Source organism: Siniperca chuatsi, linkage group LG10 (genome assembly GCF_020085105.1).
Source record: "Siniperca chuatsi isolate FFG_IHB_CAS linkage group LG10, ASM2008510v1, whole genome shotgun sequence".
Classification (NCBI taxonomy): domain Eukaryota; kingdom Metazoa; phylum Chordata; class Actinopteri; order Centrarchiformes; family Sinipercidae; genus Siniperca; species Siniperca chuatsi.
Genome location: NC_058051.1, coordinates 25,150,240 through 25,168,533, shown reverse-complemented (window position 1 = coordinate 25,168,533; position 18,294 = coordinate 25,150,240). Strand labels below are relative to the sequence as shown.

General features: G+C 40.5%; 1 protein-coding gene and 1 long non-coding RNA gene across 4 annotated transcripts in view; one reads left to right on the top strand and one right to left on the bottom strand.

Annotated features, from left to right (window-relative positions):
• The window catches only part of LOC122883637, a 48,405-nt gene that overhangs the window by 4,578 nt on the left and 25,533 nt on the right, over positions 1–18,294 (top strand). Inside the window, exon 3 of one of the 3 annotated variants that reach the window (XR_006379673.1) lies at positions 6,574–9,869. The exons of the other annotated variants lie outside the window; for them this stretch is intronic. This is a non-coding gene — a long non-coding RNA (uncharacterized LOC122883637). Of the gene's footprint in view, positions 1–6,573; positions 9,870–18,294 lie in introns of those variants that run through there. 3 annotated transcript variants of the gene reach the window in all.
• scrt2 (scratch family zinc finger 2) lies at positions 1,813–11,363 on the bottom strand. The gene is made up of 2 exons (XM_044212614.1): positions 9,876–11,363; positions 1,813–6,409 (listed from the first exon to the last, which is right to left on the bottom strand). The coding sequence occupies exons 1-2, from the start codon at positions 10,033–10,035 to the stop codon at positions 5,610–5,612; spliced, it is 960 nt and encodes a 319-aa protein (XP_044068549.1). The 5' UTR covers positions 10,036–11,363; the 3' UTR covers positions 1,813–5,609.

Sequence of the window (18,294 nt, the reverse complement as noted above, 5' to 3'; positions counted from 1 at the left end):
ATAATTTTTTAGGACCACAACTAATGATTCTTTTTTTAATTAATCGATTAATTTTCTATTGTATGAAATGTCAAAAAACGTGAAAAATGCCCATCACAAGTTGAGAGAGCCCAAGGTGACGTCATCAGAGTCCAAAACCCCAATTATATTCATATAGTTTTTTTCTCCATATTCCTTTTTTGCCTGTCGTCTTAGCAATAGAGATAATTTGTCTGTGCAGGGAAGCAGTTCAGAATTTGAATAAGTACAGTTTTCCTATAAATAGCATGATAATCCAGTGTGTGGTGTTTAATAGCCCTGAATTTGCTGCTATATGTAGATCTGTGCAGTAACCTTGTGGTAACCGCTCACCCCATCAGAAGGCAGTTATATTTTCTCTCCGACACTCACTCAGAAGATGATGCCGTTCTCAGGTCAATATCTTTGAAGTGTGAGTGTAGCACGCTCAATTTTGCAGGTTGTTTTCAATCATTTAGAGATGTTGTGAGTGTGTGTGGCAGTGTGAGGCGATGGCTGTCTGAAGAGTGTTGCAGGGACATTTATGCACGGCCCCATCCTTCCTACCTGCCTCCCTTTGCTGATCACTCATTGCTACTGTTGTTACACACACAGCTCACCCACGGGTGATGTAATTGGATTGCATAGGTCCCTATTTTATAGTCCATTGCCATGTAATGAAATCAGTTATTTACTTTCATCATAAAATCTGATAAGGGACAACATCTGCCAGGGTAAAGTTTGTGTGAGTATCGCACATGAATGTTGATATGCGGTCTGCAACATCCTGATCTGCAGCACTGTAAGCTGTTGCTGCGTGCACAAGAATCAACACTTGGTTGTAAACTTGTCATTTGACAATTTATTTAGTTATTTGTTTACCTTCAGCGGCATAACTAGCATAGAAGCGTGTAACAACAGCAATGGCTATCACTGCTTTCCCACACTGAAGAGTGCAGCAAAGTGTCCTGTTTCTGAGCCCCTGCTCTGCCTGCTGTCTCATTATACTGCCGCTGTGCTGCTGGAGGACACTGAAGGACACAAGCGATTGAATTCAAGTGTTGTATATTCCCTGGAAACCAATCAAGAAAAGCACCAGAATAATAATCCCTGTCCACTGTCATGATTCATTTTTATTTTGTTCCATATTTTTCTCTGGCTTTTGAGTCACTCAGAAAGAGTAGTTCCAGCATAAAATCAATGTTCCATTAAAATTTAATGACCAGGAAGGGCTTAATAGTGGTGGAACAGATGCCTTTGCTTTTGATAACGCCGACATCCCAGGAACTCTTATTCAAAGCTACATTGGTGTTGTCAGGTTCTGACCATTCCTGTTCTCACCGCTGCTGTGAAAAATAAAAGATATTGGCATTTCTGTGCCTTGTAGTGGTGAAATTAAAAGTTAGTAAATTGACAGTAAAGCTCATAAGATTCATCAAACACTGACATCGGCGGCTACAGCTGATGGCACATTATAGTCATAACTATAATTACTCACTGTGTTAATGTTGACTAAGGGCTATTCCAAACAGATCCCAGACTCACCATTTTTCTCAGTGTGTTTCATATTATTTCATATATTATGAGAAAAAGGCATAAGAAAGATATAAAAACTTGTAAACAGTAAATTGAATGAACAGGTTGTCCTGTCACTGAACATCTGCAGGGTGTGTGTGTGTGTGTGTGTGTGTGTGTGTGTGTGTGTGTGTGTGTGTGTGCATGTTTCGTCTGTGATAAAAAAAAAAAATACACTTTTCTCCGTTAATAGAATCAAATTTTACCAAATTTCAAAATAAATAAGAGTGGACTTTTAGGTTCCTTGTGCTATTGTTTTTATTAACGTTATCATTGCTATTGTTGTCATCATTATTAATTGTAGCAGAACAAGATAAATCAAAACACCCCTCTGCAATCATGGCTTAAGTTTCTTCATACTCAGCTGGAACAGAGAGATAGAAAGAGAGAAAGAGAGAGAGAGAGTGAAGAAAGAAAGTGGAAAATCTTAATCAGTTTTTTTTTTCTTTGAGGACCATATGGAAGGTTTCAAGCAGCCAACCATATGTTGAAGGCTTTTGTCATGGAAATCATACTTTTTGGCACTTTTTCATTGCGCAGCCAAGCCGGGCACATAAATAAAAGAAAACAAGAACAGAAAAAATCATACAGAACATGATCAAATCTTTGAGAATACACAGAGTTTGAAGTTTTTGTTTGTAACTTACAACAGATAGCCTTTTAATCAACACACTCCCTGATTCACATGGCCACCCAGACTGCAATTGGTACCTGTATTTGTCTTTTCTTTTTTTTAATAAAAAAAAGACAACATGAATAGAAAAAGAGCAATTAAATGTCTACATGCATTGTCATATTATTGCTGTGATATATTTACAAATATATTTACAAAATCATCAAAGAGGAACAATGTTTCCCTACATCCAAATGCAGAAGTTTAGAATCAAACTGTGCCTCCTTTTCTTTCATTAATATTTTCTCTGAGAACGATCTGTAATACTGCCAGTTTTAGATACAAGCCTACAGTACATTTCCAATTGATGTTTTTAATGATCTCATTGCTTTTATCTGCCTTATTAATACACAGGTTTTGGAGATGCGTTATATCTAATTACCTCTGTCCCACGGTAAAATACATATAAAAAAGAATCTATAGGAAGTAACGATGTCAGCATTAGTTCAATTCAGCGTCGTTAAGCGACGTGCCAAACTGTGTGTTCTGCAAGTTAATCAGGAGACAGGTGGTTTGGATGCTCTCATGCAGTGATTCAGCTGTAGCACTTAGACGACTATTGACAGCATGATGGTGAAACAGGGAGGAGAGGACGGATAAACAGAACAGAAACTCTTTTTCTTTTTGTTTTTTTAGTTGTTGTTTTTTAGGGCAGGCTCAGCATTACTGCGTTCGTGTCATCCATTTGGAATATGCAAATAGCTGACAGTGCATTTGCCTGCTGGTGCTTGACCTTCCCCTTGGAGGTCGCTCACCGACTCAATTACGCTCCCTATCTGCAGTCTGTCTGCAAACACCTGTTATCCTCCCACACTCCGCCACCCTCCGCCAATCCCACTTCAGCACATCTCATCCTCGGTGCGTCTGTTTAGAGGCAGTTGGGATGGGATGAGGACGGCTGGTAGGGGAGGGACGCGAGGCAGGGACAAATGATGAGGGAGTTGGAAGTGCATTACAGCACGTCGTTTAATTACATCCATCTAAAAAACGTGAAGGAAAAAGTTCACGTCAAGATCATTTCCATTAGTGCTTCGTAAGACGTATATACCTCCATCCTTATGTTGTCTCAGGAGGATCCTCTCCTTTGACACCTCAGAGATTTGCTTAGCTGCTTTAAACTGCGCCAAATAATTTGGGAGCAGTAGTGACTTTGAATTTAACTATATTAAAATGCTTTATTATGTCAGTGACCTAAATGAGAATTATTGTAATCCTGTTGTGTAATACGTAACCTTCTAGCAATTGAGTCACATCATACCTGATGCCGAAAGAGATTTTATTTTACCTGGTTGCTTTTTAAAACAAAAGAGACAGTTAAAATAATAATAATAATAATATAGAATAGCAGCCTTTTCAGTCGAATTAACACTTGTAGCAGTTTTGGACTCGCTGTATAAAGGATTGAGTGTTGCTCATAGTTACTGCATAACTATCATTATTGCTTTTGAGCCTGTGCAACCTTGGTGTGGCTAGATTACACCTACATTATTTGGCTCTCAGATTTTAACAAATAGTGTTACATTTTCATGGCGATGTGTACATGCACATCAACGTCGGCCATTTTTGGGAATAAGTTATTGCCTGAGATTTAAAGACAAAAAGGGCCAAAAATCTCCAGTCATGAGGAGGCGGTGGACTTTTGGAAAACAGCAAGATGGAGAATATTTTAGTGTTTAGTTTTCATTGTTTCTTTTTATTGCCCTAAATCGACTGAAAACAGGACAGCTGTGATTGTTATACATGTCAATCGCTGTTTTGTAAAGTTATTGCCACAAAAACAAAGTAATTCTGCATTTCGTCGTTTGACGTCTCCTAGCACTGGCACAGTACATTGTTCCTCTTTAAAAAACTAAGTCCCGTGGACTCTCTACAGTTTTCATGCATATAAACATTTTCTTTGAAGATCAGCAGCATCTTACAAGGTCAATGGATGTTCATTTTTTTAAATTATAAACAATAAATAAATACATGATAATTAACAAATAAGCAAGTCTTCAATAAATACACAAAAATAAGGTCAATAAATAAATAGATAAATAGGTAGATAAATAAAGTATTTACATGATAAATAGATGGGATGCATCTAAAACGTGGGCGGAGCTTTGAGCGACATATAAAACAGACAAACAGAATAATTTGACTGTCACTTTGTAACTGAGGGTGTGTGAGTCCATACCTTCACTCTGAGGTAACACTGGCGGAGGGGGAGCACCTCAAACACTGGGCGAAGATTGCTCTTTAAGACGGGACGATGCACCATAAAGGCAGCAGAGTTTATGCAAGCCACCATGGTGGAGGAAGATCAACGAGAGTTTTCATTGCTATAGACAAGTCAACCGCACATGGCACTTATAACAATAGATCATTTGGTCTGGCTCCCAGTGTTTTTGTCCAAGTCTGTACATCAGGGTGAGACTATGAATTGGATCAGACGGAGTGTGTGAAAACCTGTTCAACAGGCCTGTTAAACATTTTAAAATCACTGCTCTTGCAGAATTGAATTTAATGACCTATGGCCTATGATCTTGTATAGCTTATTTAAATTTTGAATACCCACAGTTACAAAGATGCTTTTGATCAACAAGGGATAAGCACAAAAAAATAAATTTAGAAAAATCAAATAGAAAAATAACATCCGTTGAATTGAAACATTGGTGTGGAAAAAGGGGTTTGTCTTTTTACCTTTTAAAATGATCTCCCTTTTTTTTGCAAATACTGTCATAGTTCACATTTTCATAAAAAGTTCATGTTGGCAGTTGCAAAAGAATTCAATTCTTAGCAAATAAAAGCAGCATAAAAATACAAGAGGTCATTTTGTCTCTAAAAAACAAAAGAACACTGTTAGTCCTTTTTTATGTTTTTTTTTCATTTTCTCATTACTATTTGCTATAAAATATCAGGAATCTAAATATTATTACTATTGATATCAATATCATTATAGTCATTGATAAAAATTCACATGCCAGGCCTCATATATAATTGTGTGTGTAAGTGTGTGTAAGTGTGTGTGTGCACACGTGCGTACATTAATGTGTGGTTGTGTGTGTGTGTATGTGTGTTGACACGTGCCCACATCCGTGCGAGCACATGTTGCTTAATTGTGTACAACTATCATCTACAGTCTCTAGTTGGGGGAAGGTTGTTTGATTGTATGTTTCTGTGGACGATTAGCTACTGTGCAGGGAAAAAAATCCAGCATCTTTTGAAATTGTCTTTGCCATAATCATTAGAGTTTCTTCACGTAATCTCAGTGAAAATATTGCTTTCTAAAAAAGGGAAGAAAAAAGGCATGGAGGGCAGAGTGAACAGGGTTATTGGTTGTGAACCTACAACAGGGGTTCAAAATTTTGCTTCTTCCTCGTGGTTAGTTTTCTGATCCAGAGTCGTCTTCGTCTGCAGAGCCCTTGAAGCAAGCTGACTCATAGTGCTTGTTCAGGTAGGACTTGAGAGCGAAGGTCTTATTGCAGCGCTTGCATCTGTAGTGCTTGAAGGCAGAGTGTGTTTGCATGTGGGCGCGGAGGTTTGAACGGTCAGCAAAGGCTTTGCCACAGTGTGCGCAGGCAAAGGGCTTCTCCCCCGTGTGCGAGCGCATGTGACCTTGAAGGAGCCACGGCCGACTGAAGGCCTTGCTGCACACGTCGCACTTGTGCTTGAGGTCGTGGGTGAGGATGTGCATGGCCAACGCCGGCATGGACACGTACACTTTATTACAGGTGGGACACTTGCGGGCCATCTTGCTGTCCAGGCTGCGGTGCGTCTGCTTGTGTCTGCTGAGGTTGGAGGAGGTGGCGTACGTCTTGCCGCACTCGTTGCAGGTGTGGCGAGGCGTGCCGGCTCCCCTCTCCTGAGCCCCAGCGTTGGCACTGCTGCTTCTTGAGCCCCCTCCACGACTCTCGCTGTCCCCCTTCCGCCTTGAGCGCCCGTCAGAGATGAAGAAGGCATCCATGGTGTAACCCTCATCCAGGGCCTCCGATTCACCACTGTAGAAGCCACTGGCTGTCATGCCAGACTGGGGGCTGTCGGGGTGCTTCAGGTCGGGGTCACAGTACTCCCCTCCGCTGCTCACCTGGGTGTAGAGGGGATCTGACACCGGCGAAGCCAGCTTGTGCTCCATCTTCTTCTCCTCCTGGTATACAGATGGCGTGATGTAATCCTGGATGTAGCCTGGGTAAGAGACACACGCAAACACAGTTGGCCAGAGGTTGTGATGGATAAGGACACAGTGACATGCTGGTGATTACATGATTATCATGTTGGATGATTGCCCTTAAAATGGTGAAAGAGCGAGTGGTAGCACAGAGCTAATTGCATTTTTTTTTTTTTTTCAGAACTCACAATAGTGCAGTGATGCAAGGGAACATGACACGCTCAGCTGCGTTAAGGAAGGTTGCAATTTTACAGTGAGGATGAGCGTCAGATAATAGCTCATCAGAGAAGTCTCCTGTATAAGAAGATGCATGCTAGAGCCCCTCTTAAATAAAGTAGTCTCACTGATTAAACCTCCCTTTCTTCATTTATGGTATGTCAGTTGTCTGCGGCTCAGCCTGTCTCCATGTTTGCTTAATGACTCTGCTCTGTGAGTGCTGGCATTACAAATCAAACAGACATGTTTCAACTCTAAACCTTAATAAATATCTTTTATTTCTCCAGACTTTTTATTATAGCAAGGGTTTTGTATTTTTTAATGTAAGTGTTTAAAAAAACAAACAAAAAACTACTGTATTAATTACAGTTAATTTTGCTGCAAACAAATTCATTTTTGGTTTTCGTACAAAATGAACTTACACAGCTGCTTTCATCCTGTGGGATTTCATGCGACTTCTTCAAGCAGGTTTAAGCATGATGCAGCAAAGCACAAAGCACCACAAGTGTTTTAAATGTCCCCAACTGTACAGAGCATGATTTCAGGGAGATATATTTTATTGGCATCGTTCATGTCTTTCCTTTCCCTCTGAAGCAGCCCAGTGCCAAAGGAGCTAAAAGGCTTGCTGGCAGCTAAATGCATCCAAACAGAACTCAATACATTCTTATGTTGTGAATCTCAGGAGCTTAATAAATATTAAATACATTTTACCTCAAGGGTTGATATTCTATAGGTTGAACATATGAGTGCAAATATAAAATGTGGGGAAATTCCTTCCCTGAGAGAAATAGTGCATAACTGCAGAAAAAAGCCATTCCTAAACACTGTGTGCAGCAAACGGTGGAAATTAGTTATTGACTGCTTTTTAATGAAATTCAAAGTTTAGAACTGCTCAATAGGCTATCATATGTAAAATAGTGCAGCTGTTAGAACAGTGCTGGAGAAGACAGAAATAGTGAGAGGAACAGATCAAGTATCTGCGACACACAATAATAGGTTATTGAACACAGTGTGCTTGAGGCCCGATAATGTGAGACATGGCATCACACACATTGTTTGTGAAGAGGGTCACCTGCAGCCAGCACGAAACAGAAACAGGCCATTAAGAAATCAGTTGAAGTGCTCTCTTACTACAGCGTCTCCATTCTCAAGGGTTTCTGTTCACACACCCACTTTGTCAAAGACATGACCATGACACCCGGGGACAGGGAAACACCAGGCCTGTGCACACATTATTATGCTGCACTGCATGGGTTCACTGTTTGAAACTACGCAGATGGTGTTTGTCCGAGAGGGAGAGAGAGCAAAAACGTAAACAAAATTTAAAAAAAGAACAAATATTATCTATTTATCTTTTTTTAAACAAAATTCTTACAATTACAAATTCTGCAGCTTCAACAACTATATCCACCTGTTTTACAGTCACACTGTAGACTGTTATGAATATAGCTGAAGGGCCCTCTGCTCTACATGCGACATCATGGCCTTCATTTTGCTGAGATTTTTTTCAGCAAAACAAACGGTATCAGTGTAAGCAGAGTTGTTTACTATGTTTCAATTATCCAAGGTCAGACATGGAGCTCATCATTTAGGACTCGCACTGTATCAGCCTTTACAGCTCATAGACTCATTTCTCTAATGCAAAGTAAGCATGTAATTAATGGACCCTCTCAGCCACCCCTCTTTGTTGTTCGACAGACACTCAAGTCAAATGTCTCCACAATGGGGGGAAAGAAAATCTGCTGGCGCGGCAGAAGTGCTGATGTTAGGTATTTCAGCCTCGCTCAGAATTCTTTTATTTTGCTTCTCTTTTTTCTTTGACTCAGCATGAAAAGGACGATTCTTTTGTTCAAATTAAACGCCTAAAGTGCCTCATCGTTTCTTCTTCTTTTTTATATAATGCTTATTTTTCATGGTGTTGAACAATAGATTCAGGAACAATAGAGAGTGACAATAATTCTACAAATGGATTCTTTAATTTTAAAATAAAATAACATTACAAGCAACAAAATATGCCTGGGAAATATATAAAAAATTGTTTGTTTTTATTCCTTGCCATAATTCTTTAGTCCTTACCCAGTTAGTTGTTTTTAATTTAGCAAACTATTAGAGTTTGCAAACCAATCCAGACATTTTTGTTAATTCCACTAATCCTGATCCAAAATTCACTGAGCCTTGTTGTTGACACGGTCGAATAACAGGTGGGCATCATCACAACATTTAGCTGTGGACTGCGAAGCCTCTCTCACTGTGTAAATATCCTAACAAATCATAACAAAGACACACATATGGCCCTTTAAACGTGGCCACAAAATGGAAGCGGCGAGCTTAAAGCAGCCCGTGAAAGTGAAGGTCGCCTCTGGAGCTTACTGTGGCCGGCCCGTGTGTTGACCACAGTGCAGCTATGTGCCTTTCTTCATGTTTACTGTACAACCTCTGTCACGTGATCAGCCTCATTGCTGCCCCAAGCATTTTTGTCTCCTTTTTCTCCTTCCCTTTGCTATCCCTTCAGCCCAGCTCCCCACCTCCCTCCCGGCTGTACTGTACAGTGTGTTGATGTCTCTTGTGGCGACGATAGGCCTGCACGGCTGAAACTCTAACCCCTGCTAGTTTTCAAATGCCCGGAAGGAAGAGAAAGATGTAGTGGAGCGATGGGGGTGGGGAGACTGTGCATGCTCCATTTGGATAGGAAGAGGGGGGCAAGGGAGGATCGGACCGTGATGGGAACTCAAGGACAATAACAGCTAAGGACAAATGTATCATTCGATACTCATCTCTCATATTCATGAATTTTTTAGTCCACATGATGACCAGATACAGTCATCCTGTGTGTGTTCAGCCAACACAGGCTTGGTATAGTCATACAAATACGTAACTGGAGCTTCTCCTGATTATACACACGTTTTGTTCCCTATTTACATAAGCTAATCCGTGTCTGTGACCTGAATTGTGTCTGTCCTTCACTGGAGTCAAAAAACAAAAGTCTGGGAGCAGGGGGGGTGGGGTGCCTCTGAAGAGGATTATTTAGGATATTGATGCAAAAATCAGCTGGTTGCATGTAACATCTCACACTAATTTACACACTACAAGCATGTTATTGGCTGAAGCAAAAGAAAATCTCACCCGACACAAAAACAAAAGAGGATGCCATCTGTGCTAAGTGTGAAAATGTCAGGCATGCTGAAATCAGCACCGGAGCTTTCTACAGGCAGGAGTGCTAGCACATCTTTAACTGGAGCGGGGCAGACTGGAGGCATGTTAACTCACCATTCTCGCTGAGACGAACCCCAAGGCTGGTCACCGAGTCTGTGATGGAGCGTGCAAAAGTGAACGAGTCGTCCAGGTGGTGAAGATGATTGGAGGTGGCCACATTGGACGAAGAGAAATCATCAAGCTTGATCTTCTTCACCAAAAATGAGCGGGGCATGTTTCAATGGATAAAAACACAGAGCTGAGAAAAACGCATGAGAGAAAATAAAAGACCCTCTGAGGAAGCACGCGAGCAGAGCTGGCTTGACAGTAATCCTTGCGGTTAATGTGAAGACAACGGCCAAAAACATAAGATAAGAAAGAAAATGGAAACCAGTGGAGAACAAGGCTGACGGCAATGCTGTGTGATACTCTCTGGCTCCCCCAGCTTCCCCCAGAAAAATAAAAAAATAAAAAATAAAAGCGATCCTGTTCAGCACTGGATAGCTCCTGTGATGCAGCAGGCTTAAGGGACCAGTGAGGAAGAGAAGAGATGGAGACAGACAGAGAGAGGAGGGAGAGAGAGACTGTCAGACTAGCTGAGATCAGCAATCACGCCAGCCTTTATATGGGGCACAGGCAGTGGAAGATCAGGTGGTGCTGCGAAATGGAGCTGCTTAGCTTTAATCCATCAAATGTCCCCGGGGACACACATCAAATTACTACTGAACCGTCTGTGCATTCGCACACAGACTGAGGAGAAAGAACACAGCCAGACCCCCACTGCCCCCACTGCTGCTCCCCCTTCTCCTCCCCTCCCCTCCCCTCTTTCACCTCGCTTATGCTCCATGCTCGGAGGAGGAGTAAAAGAGGAGGGCAGACAATGGAGATGTGGATGAGAGCACACTCAGTGTCCTGTCCCCCATTGTTTTCAGATGAAGTGGCACAGTTTATGTTTGCCTTGTACAGGCGCTGACTCCCTCATGTCATCTCTGTTACCTCAAACAGCCTCAGATCTTTCTGTCCCTTCAACACACTGCACTGTACTCGCATGCTGAGAGCACATGTACAGTACAGGAGAGGTTATCTGAGCGTCTGGGAGTGCTGGACCCTTTTTTAAAGGTGCACCGGATTCCAGCACTGTTGACAAGCGGGCTACGGGGAAGTACTAGTGCTGCACTGCTCAGCTTGTCTCTCTCCCTCTCCATTACTGCTGCACAGATGTGTGTCCTGCCATGCGTGGCAGTGAATTATCTGATTAATTAATTACATTTTTTCTGATTAGGGTGAAATCTAGGATTAGATCCATGCTTGCTAAATTGGCCAGATACCTATGGGTTGGTTTGTATTTGTGTGGACTCATTAGCTCACTCTTTGAATTTTATGCTACATTATACATTGTATAGAGCTCAATGTTTGTTGTTCTCTTGTTCGAATAAATGAAAGGGAAATATTTATACAGAAAAATGTAATGTGGTGGCAGTTTCTAAAAGCAACAGTGGAATAGAAATGATGCACCTGTTTGATTCACCATCAACAGGAAACACTTGTGTCACATCACTTGTTTGATTAATTAATGTCTTACGGCATTAAATCAACAAAATAAATGACTATTAAAGGAAAACAAGTGCTTTTTCTGTTCACACATCACACATAATGTCATTGGAAGAAGTGCAGGAATCAGAAGTAGTGCAGATCTGCGTGTTCATTCTATTCTCTTCTATTTTGTGGCTATTTTGTTTCTGTGGCTGTTGTGTGTTTGAGCAGTAATGGTGGTGGTAAAGTCATCATGATAAGAAATTCTCTATTCTAGTAATTCTTTTCAAATAATCATCTTTGTAATATGTGGTAATTTTTACAGTTTGCCAATTATTTCATTTATTAATTGATTTGTCTATAAAATGTAAAGAAAATAGCGAAAATGCCCATTACAATTTTCCAGAAACCCAAGGTGATGTCTTCAAATTGCTTATTTTGTGTATACAGCAGTTCTAAACCCAAAGATATTCAATTTACAGTCAAATAAAACAGACAAAAACAGCAAATCCAAAATTATTGCCGATTTAGTTTCCTGGCGATCAACAAATCAATTAATAGACTAATTGTTTCAGCACTAGTTCTATAAGCTATATTCATTTTACATCATTTTTTAAAATTTCAACTGTCAAAATACCTTTCTGTTCTGTACAATAAGTAAGTAGCGCTGTTATGAATCTTGGATACAGCATTGAAAGAACATGTTTCCAATGTCTCCAAAAAAAATTTAAGACCACTTGTAGATTCTCCTGGAAAAATTCAAAAGGTCCCACATCACCACAGATGAAAGGCTCATCTTATATCTGATTTTATATATTTTGCATTTCCATGTTGATCCTAAAATTGTGCTTGAAAGTGGTTAAAATAAAGGTGCATTAGGGGTGAACCCCTCGCCTGGGTCGCTCTAAATCATCCACGCCCTCAGCAGTGACCCTGCAGCTCGGACGCGGCAGGTTATAAGAGGGGAAGGTGTTAAATCAGTGAGGTTAGGATTTATCACACATATGTGAATTTACATTACAGCACAAGCTCATGCTGCTGTCACCAAGCCAAGCTTATAGTGCAGAGGCAAGGACGAGAAAGGTCAGGGGAAGAATCATTGTCTAAAATTATGAGTTGTGGTGAGGTATTTTTGTTTTTGAGGTGAAATATCTTTTTTAATAAACACTCTTTTGTATGAGTCATCTTGTGAATCAATATTTTACATAAAGTAATCAATTCCAACTCTTTAATTATCTAATTGCACCAGTTTTCTTTAGGATACTTATCCAGCCTACAACATTAGCTTATTGTGTTGATCATGATTTGTTCATGAGAACAAACTTTGTTTGTGTTGAATTATTCTTCAGACTTTATTCCAGGAAGGAGGGAGGTTAAATTAACAATTTGAACCTTCCTTGACTCTTATTGAGTTTTTCCAGCAGCTTCTCAAACCTGACGCTTCCTGAACTACAGCTCACCTCAGGCAGAAGCTCTCATTATTCTGCTCTTTGTGCAGTGCAGTGGAGCGCAGCAGGTTTACTTCTTATAAGTATAAACATGGCACACTTGAACTGGCAAGTTTAAAGAGTTTTGAGAAAATATAGCGGCGGTGGTAGTAGGACTGGGCAATAATTCAATTACAGGCTGCAACTAACAGTTATTTCATTATTTTTTAAATTAATAGATTATTCTATGAAATGTCAAAAATAGTGAAGAGTACCCATCACAACTTCGCAGAGCCCTTCTTCAAATGTCTTGTTTTATTCAACCAAAAGTCCAAAACCAAAAGATATTTAGCTTACAATGATATATGACAAAGAAAAGCAGCAAATCCCCTCATTTGAGATGCTGGAACCAGAAAATGTTTAGCACTTAGTCACTATTTTTGCTTGAAAAAAGGATCAAAATAGTAATTTTTTTCAGATTATTTTTCTGTCGATCAACTAATTGATTGACGAAGTGTTTCAGCTCTAAATGTGACAACATGTTCATGTTGTGCACATGTTTTGTTATTGTTTTCCAAAACTCTGGTGTTCAAATTATTGATTCCAACCAAATTATAATTAAAAACAAAATGAGTCATTATGAGTTTTTGTTTTCTGATGTAAAGCTCAACAGTGGAACACAGCTCATTGTACTGACCATCAAGTTAGTGATTTCATATTAATTTCTCATATATATGTGCCATATTGTAATATGTACCACTCTTATATTGATGTCAGTTGTATCACCCAGCCTTGGTTATAATGGAGGAGGCCACCTGTAACTGGTAAAGACATCAACCAGCATGTTTACAATAGTGTTAGATTACATTTTCTGTGTTCAGGCTGTTTTCTGCTGAACATTAACATAATCTGCAACATTACAGTAATTATTGCACCGTTCCATCACATATGATTTTTACTGAAGAATGAGTGCAACAAGTTAGCTACAGGTTAGAGGTGAACTGTGACAAACAAAAGGAAACAAGCTGTGATTTGATTGAAACATCTCTCAGGTTACTTGTATCCAGCAGCAGGCAACTCATTGGCAATTATTTCCTCCTCCTCATGCCGGAGCTCTGGTCCACTTACGGCCCCCAGACTCCCTCTGACATGTGGTCACTGCCTCAGGACGTTACCATAGCGACAGACCCCCTCGGGCTGGAGGAATGTTTTTTTTTTTTTACTCGCCGGTGCTGGAGCAGGGGCTCCACTCTGGTCAGATTGGGTGGGGGGGAATACAATCATACAATCAGCCTCATTAACATCCTGTATGGCCCTCCAGGGTTATGGAGATGACCTGGCCGGCCAAATGAATGAAGTCAATCTAGTTGATTTGTGCCTTCACACTCTTCCACAAGAGACACCACCAACATTTATTAACTCTATTTACAGACACATGAAGTCTCTTTAATCATTTAACTTCCTGCTAATTCAGACACCTGACATAAAAAAAGAGTTACTAAACAGAAAATATGACCTTCACTCTGTTTGTGGTTTTTCGGATTGTGATGCATTAAACCTGAAGCTTAGGTGTCTCATACTTGGCACTGCTTATATAACGTCACTCTGAGCTTGTTGGGCTAGGTGAAGAGAAGCTAAGAGTCCATTAAGCATAGCCATCTATAATTCACCTCACTCTTGCTTACTAGGTCACTTCAATGAGGCTTTTTTTGAGCTGCTACAGCAGGAGACTGTCGTGCTCTTTAGAAAGACAAGAGCCACTGATGATTAAAAAGTTTAAAATAGAATAGAGCACATTAGATGCAACAAGTATTTATTTTTTAAAGAAATCCATGTTTACAGTTTCATTAAAGACATTTTGTGGCAACCATCATGCATGCATTTTTACACAGACACTGATCAGACATGGCTCAGTGAATAAGGTCATGAAACCAATATTTAACATTTTACTGTGGATTCCCAGCATAACATGAAGTCTAAATGGACCTTAACTGCCTCCCCAGCCGTAGGCCTACTGTATCTAATGCTGTTTGGCAGATAGTTCAGTGTATCACTCATGCCCTATTTGGCTTGTGTCTGCCTGTTGTCCTGTATGCATCTCGGAGCGTGTGTGCATTTGTTGTCCATGGGCAACTGTTCAGTAAATAGGGCAATTAAGTGTGAAAAGCAGAAAGGAGCTAGCATGTTCCTATCTCTTTGGTGGGGGAGATAATTTATGCTAATAACATCTCTACCGCTCAAGCTGCCCAAAAATGATAGCAGACCCTTTTGGCTTCAGAAGAATCTTTTCATCCTCTTGGAGAAAAAAAAGTGGTTTCTCAACACCTTGCAAATAAGACAGCTGTGTGGCAGTGAATGAATCTCTCTCCCTCTCTCTCTGCCTTTCATCTCCAGATGATAATCTTTTCTCCTTCACTGTCTTGTATGGTGCATGTTTGTTCTTCATTTAGCCTGTGGAATACTTGAAACCTAGTTTCCCCTCCATCTCCCCCTGCTCTCTCTTATAGCCTCACAGCCTGCACACAATCTATCATCATTTTTCCTTCAAGAGCCGTCATAGGAAGTCGCAGCATGTGTGAATGTATTACTGTAAATAGTATCCTATGCATGAGTGATGCTTCTTAATAACACTTAAACTCAAGCTCAGTATGCTGTTCATGTGGCATAAATTCCACTATCATACTGAGGGCCACAGAGGCATTGGGTGGCTGTGCAGTGTAGGGGCCATGATGGCAGTTCAATAAATAACCTCAGTGAAAGTGGGAGCAATAAACCATATGAAATCTCTACCAGCTACCCACTATCATGCTCAGCAAGGAGCTCTCATGTCAGCCACTAAGAACAAATGTGTCAGCTTACAAGGCTGAGAGATTTTCTTTTGTGCACCAGCAAAAAGAAAGCCTGATCAAAACATGGGTTAAACATTTGGTCTTAAAGGAATAAATCGACATTTTGGGAAATTCACTTATTTGCCTTCTTTTCAAGAGTTATGAGAAGATTGATGCTACTCTCTTGTCTTTATGGTAAATGTGAAGCTACCACCAGCAGCCGGTTAGCTTAGCTTAGCATAAAGACTGGAAACAGGGTGAAACAGCTAACCTCACTCTTTCAAAAGGAAACAACTGCCTACCAGCACCTCAAAAGCTTACTGATTAAGATGTTATATCTTGTTTGTTTAATCCGTACAAAAACGAAGTGCAAAAATGAAAATTTGCTGTTTTACGGCAATCAAAAGGATTTGATTTAAATCCCTCTTGTAACTAAACCCTGCCCATATATTCTGTGACTTTAAAGCTACAGTAACTGGCCACTTGCAGGCAGCAGAAACGACACACAATTGGCATATCATCACCTTTACAGAGCCACATTATCATTCATTTGGAGTTGTGTTTCTGGCCACCTGATGAATGTAGGTTCAATATTCAGTCTCTTTTAGCTCAGTTTTTGGTCTCTAACTCCTGAGGGAGAAATATCTGGCTCTTTAGCTGTTAAATGCTCCACTATGTTCACCAGCTAACTGTGTCTGTCTGCTGTTTGGAGCTGGGCGGGTGGTGTACAGTGGGTTTTTAGAAAAAACAGCTGCCTGCTGTGACCAAAAACGACGCTATGAGAGCGGTGAGAGTGAACCAAAACAGTAAAGTTGTGGGCCGGAGAGTTAAACAATGAGCTGAAACTCACTATGAAGCTGAGTAAAGCTGAGGGGAGCTGCAGATTCAAATGGTGATTCTGTCACTACGAGAGACCCCTTTCACATTATCGTTTGATGCATTATTATACAAATATCATTTATAGCCCTTTAACCAAGTTGTTTTTGTGCCTAAACCCTACCAAACCTTAACCGTAGTGGTGTCAGATCAGAAAACAAGCGTTTTGTTGTTTAATTTGAAAGACTTAATGGTGCCTACCAAGAAATAGTCCAGTACATAATCCCCCTTAGCCCCCTTGGTAGGCAGATTTTTTATTTCTTTGGACAGTCAGGCTGGCTGTTTTCCCCTGTTTCCATTCTTTATGCTAAGCTAAGTTAGCCAGCTGCTGACATTAGATTTATACTTAGTGTACAGATGTGTGAGTGTATTGATCTTCTCATGTAACTCTCAACAAGAAAGCATATAGGCGTATTTCCCGAAATACCAAACTTTTCCTTTACCTTAGAATAAGTTTGCTGTGGAAGAGGATTTCTTCTTCATGGTTCTGTTGTAATAATTTAATTCACAGCCATTCAAGACATTCATAAGTGTTTCAGTTTGTTCCTACTAATGCACTTTCATTTTCTAATGCTGTAATTAAACCTTAACTATAATAGTCATCATCACACCTTGCTCTGATTTATCAAGAAATAATTGTTCAGATAATCTTAGTCTAAATTAATTGGGTTAATTAATCACCACTGTGTCCTCGCCCTCCCTCCCTCAAATAAAGGCATCGTAGGTCTTTTCACATTATGTTCCATCACGAAGGTCAGAGCAGTGGGTAATAGACTGTCGTTTCCAATTTGTACTTCCATGCAAAGGAAGAGCAAATGCATTAGTGAGATGGTATCAACCCGTTTAAAATTAGACAACAAATGGCCAGATTTGCATGCATGCAGCATGGATGGAGCAGCCCAGCAGAAAGATTACTCACTGTTGTGTGCAGCAGCAGCAGCAAGTCTGGAAAACAATTACACACCAGCTACTAATTTTCTTTTTGAGGATTCACCACACCTGTTTGCAGCCAAGGGGACAAACAAAGAGACCGGTTCCTGACAGCACAGGATAGTGTGGTTTAAGGAAAAAAATAAAAGAAATCTGCAACCAAACAGATTTTCCACCAACAGCAACATTGAAACAGGCATTTTCCTCTTATGTGTTTTTCCTACCAGTGCATGTCAGGGAGAGAGGTGAGATCAATTTCCACAGGATTAGTCTGACTGGGGAAAATGATTGCTTTTTCTAATACTTAGTAACAATTTTTCAATTTCCTGTGGTCTTTGTTACTCTCAACATTTTTGCAAATGAGCAAAACAGAGGCAAGCGGCGTTGCTGCTCTGCGAACTTCACCTTGGGACCAAGCATCATTTGCATATATATTGAGAGCATACGTTTTTGGTTTATAATAGTCACCATTCTGGGGTGGGGGCAGGGAACCGGGGGCGGCTGGCAGGCTTTCTGTCACCTGTTATGAGGCCCTTGTCCATGAACATCCCTGGGAGACGAAAGCAGGCGATAATTACGGTGCTCGGACTAAACTGGTGTTGCTCTCTCCCTTCACACATTGTTTTAAATCTGAAGAGAAAAAGTAAAACAAAGGGCACGTCTTTGTTTCCAAGCTCCCAGAGATTTTAAGGAGGTTACAAAATTCACAGAAAATTAAATTAATCTATCTGCACAGCGCTGATCCTGTGGTGATTACAGTTTGAGCCTGACACTAATAAATCCACACGTTCCACTCTTTGCACTTTCACAGTGTGCAGGGGCTAACTACATTCAGGCAGAATCAGAGGAGATGCACTGCAGATGGTCACATGACAAATGGCTTTATTGCCCCGTTATGGA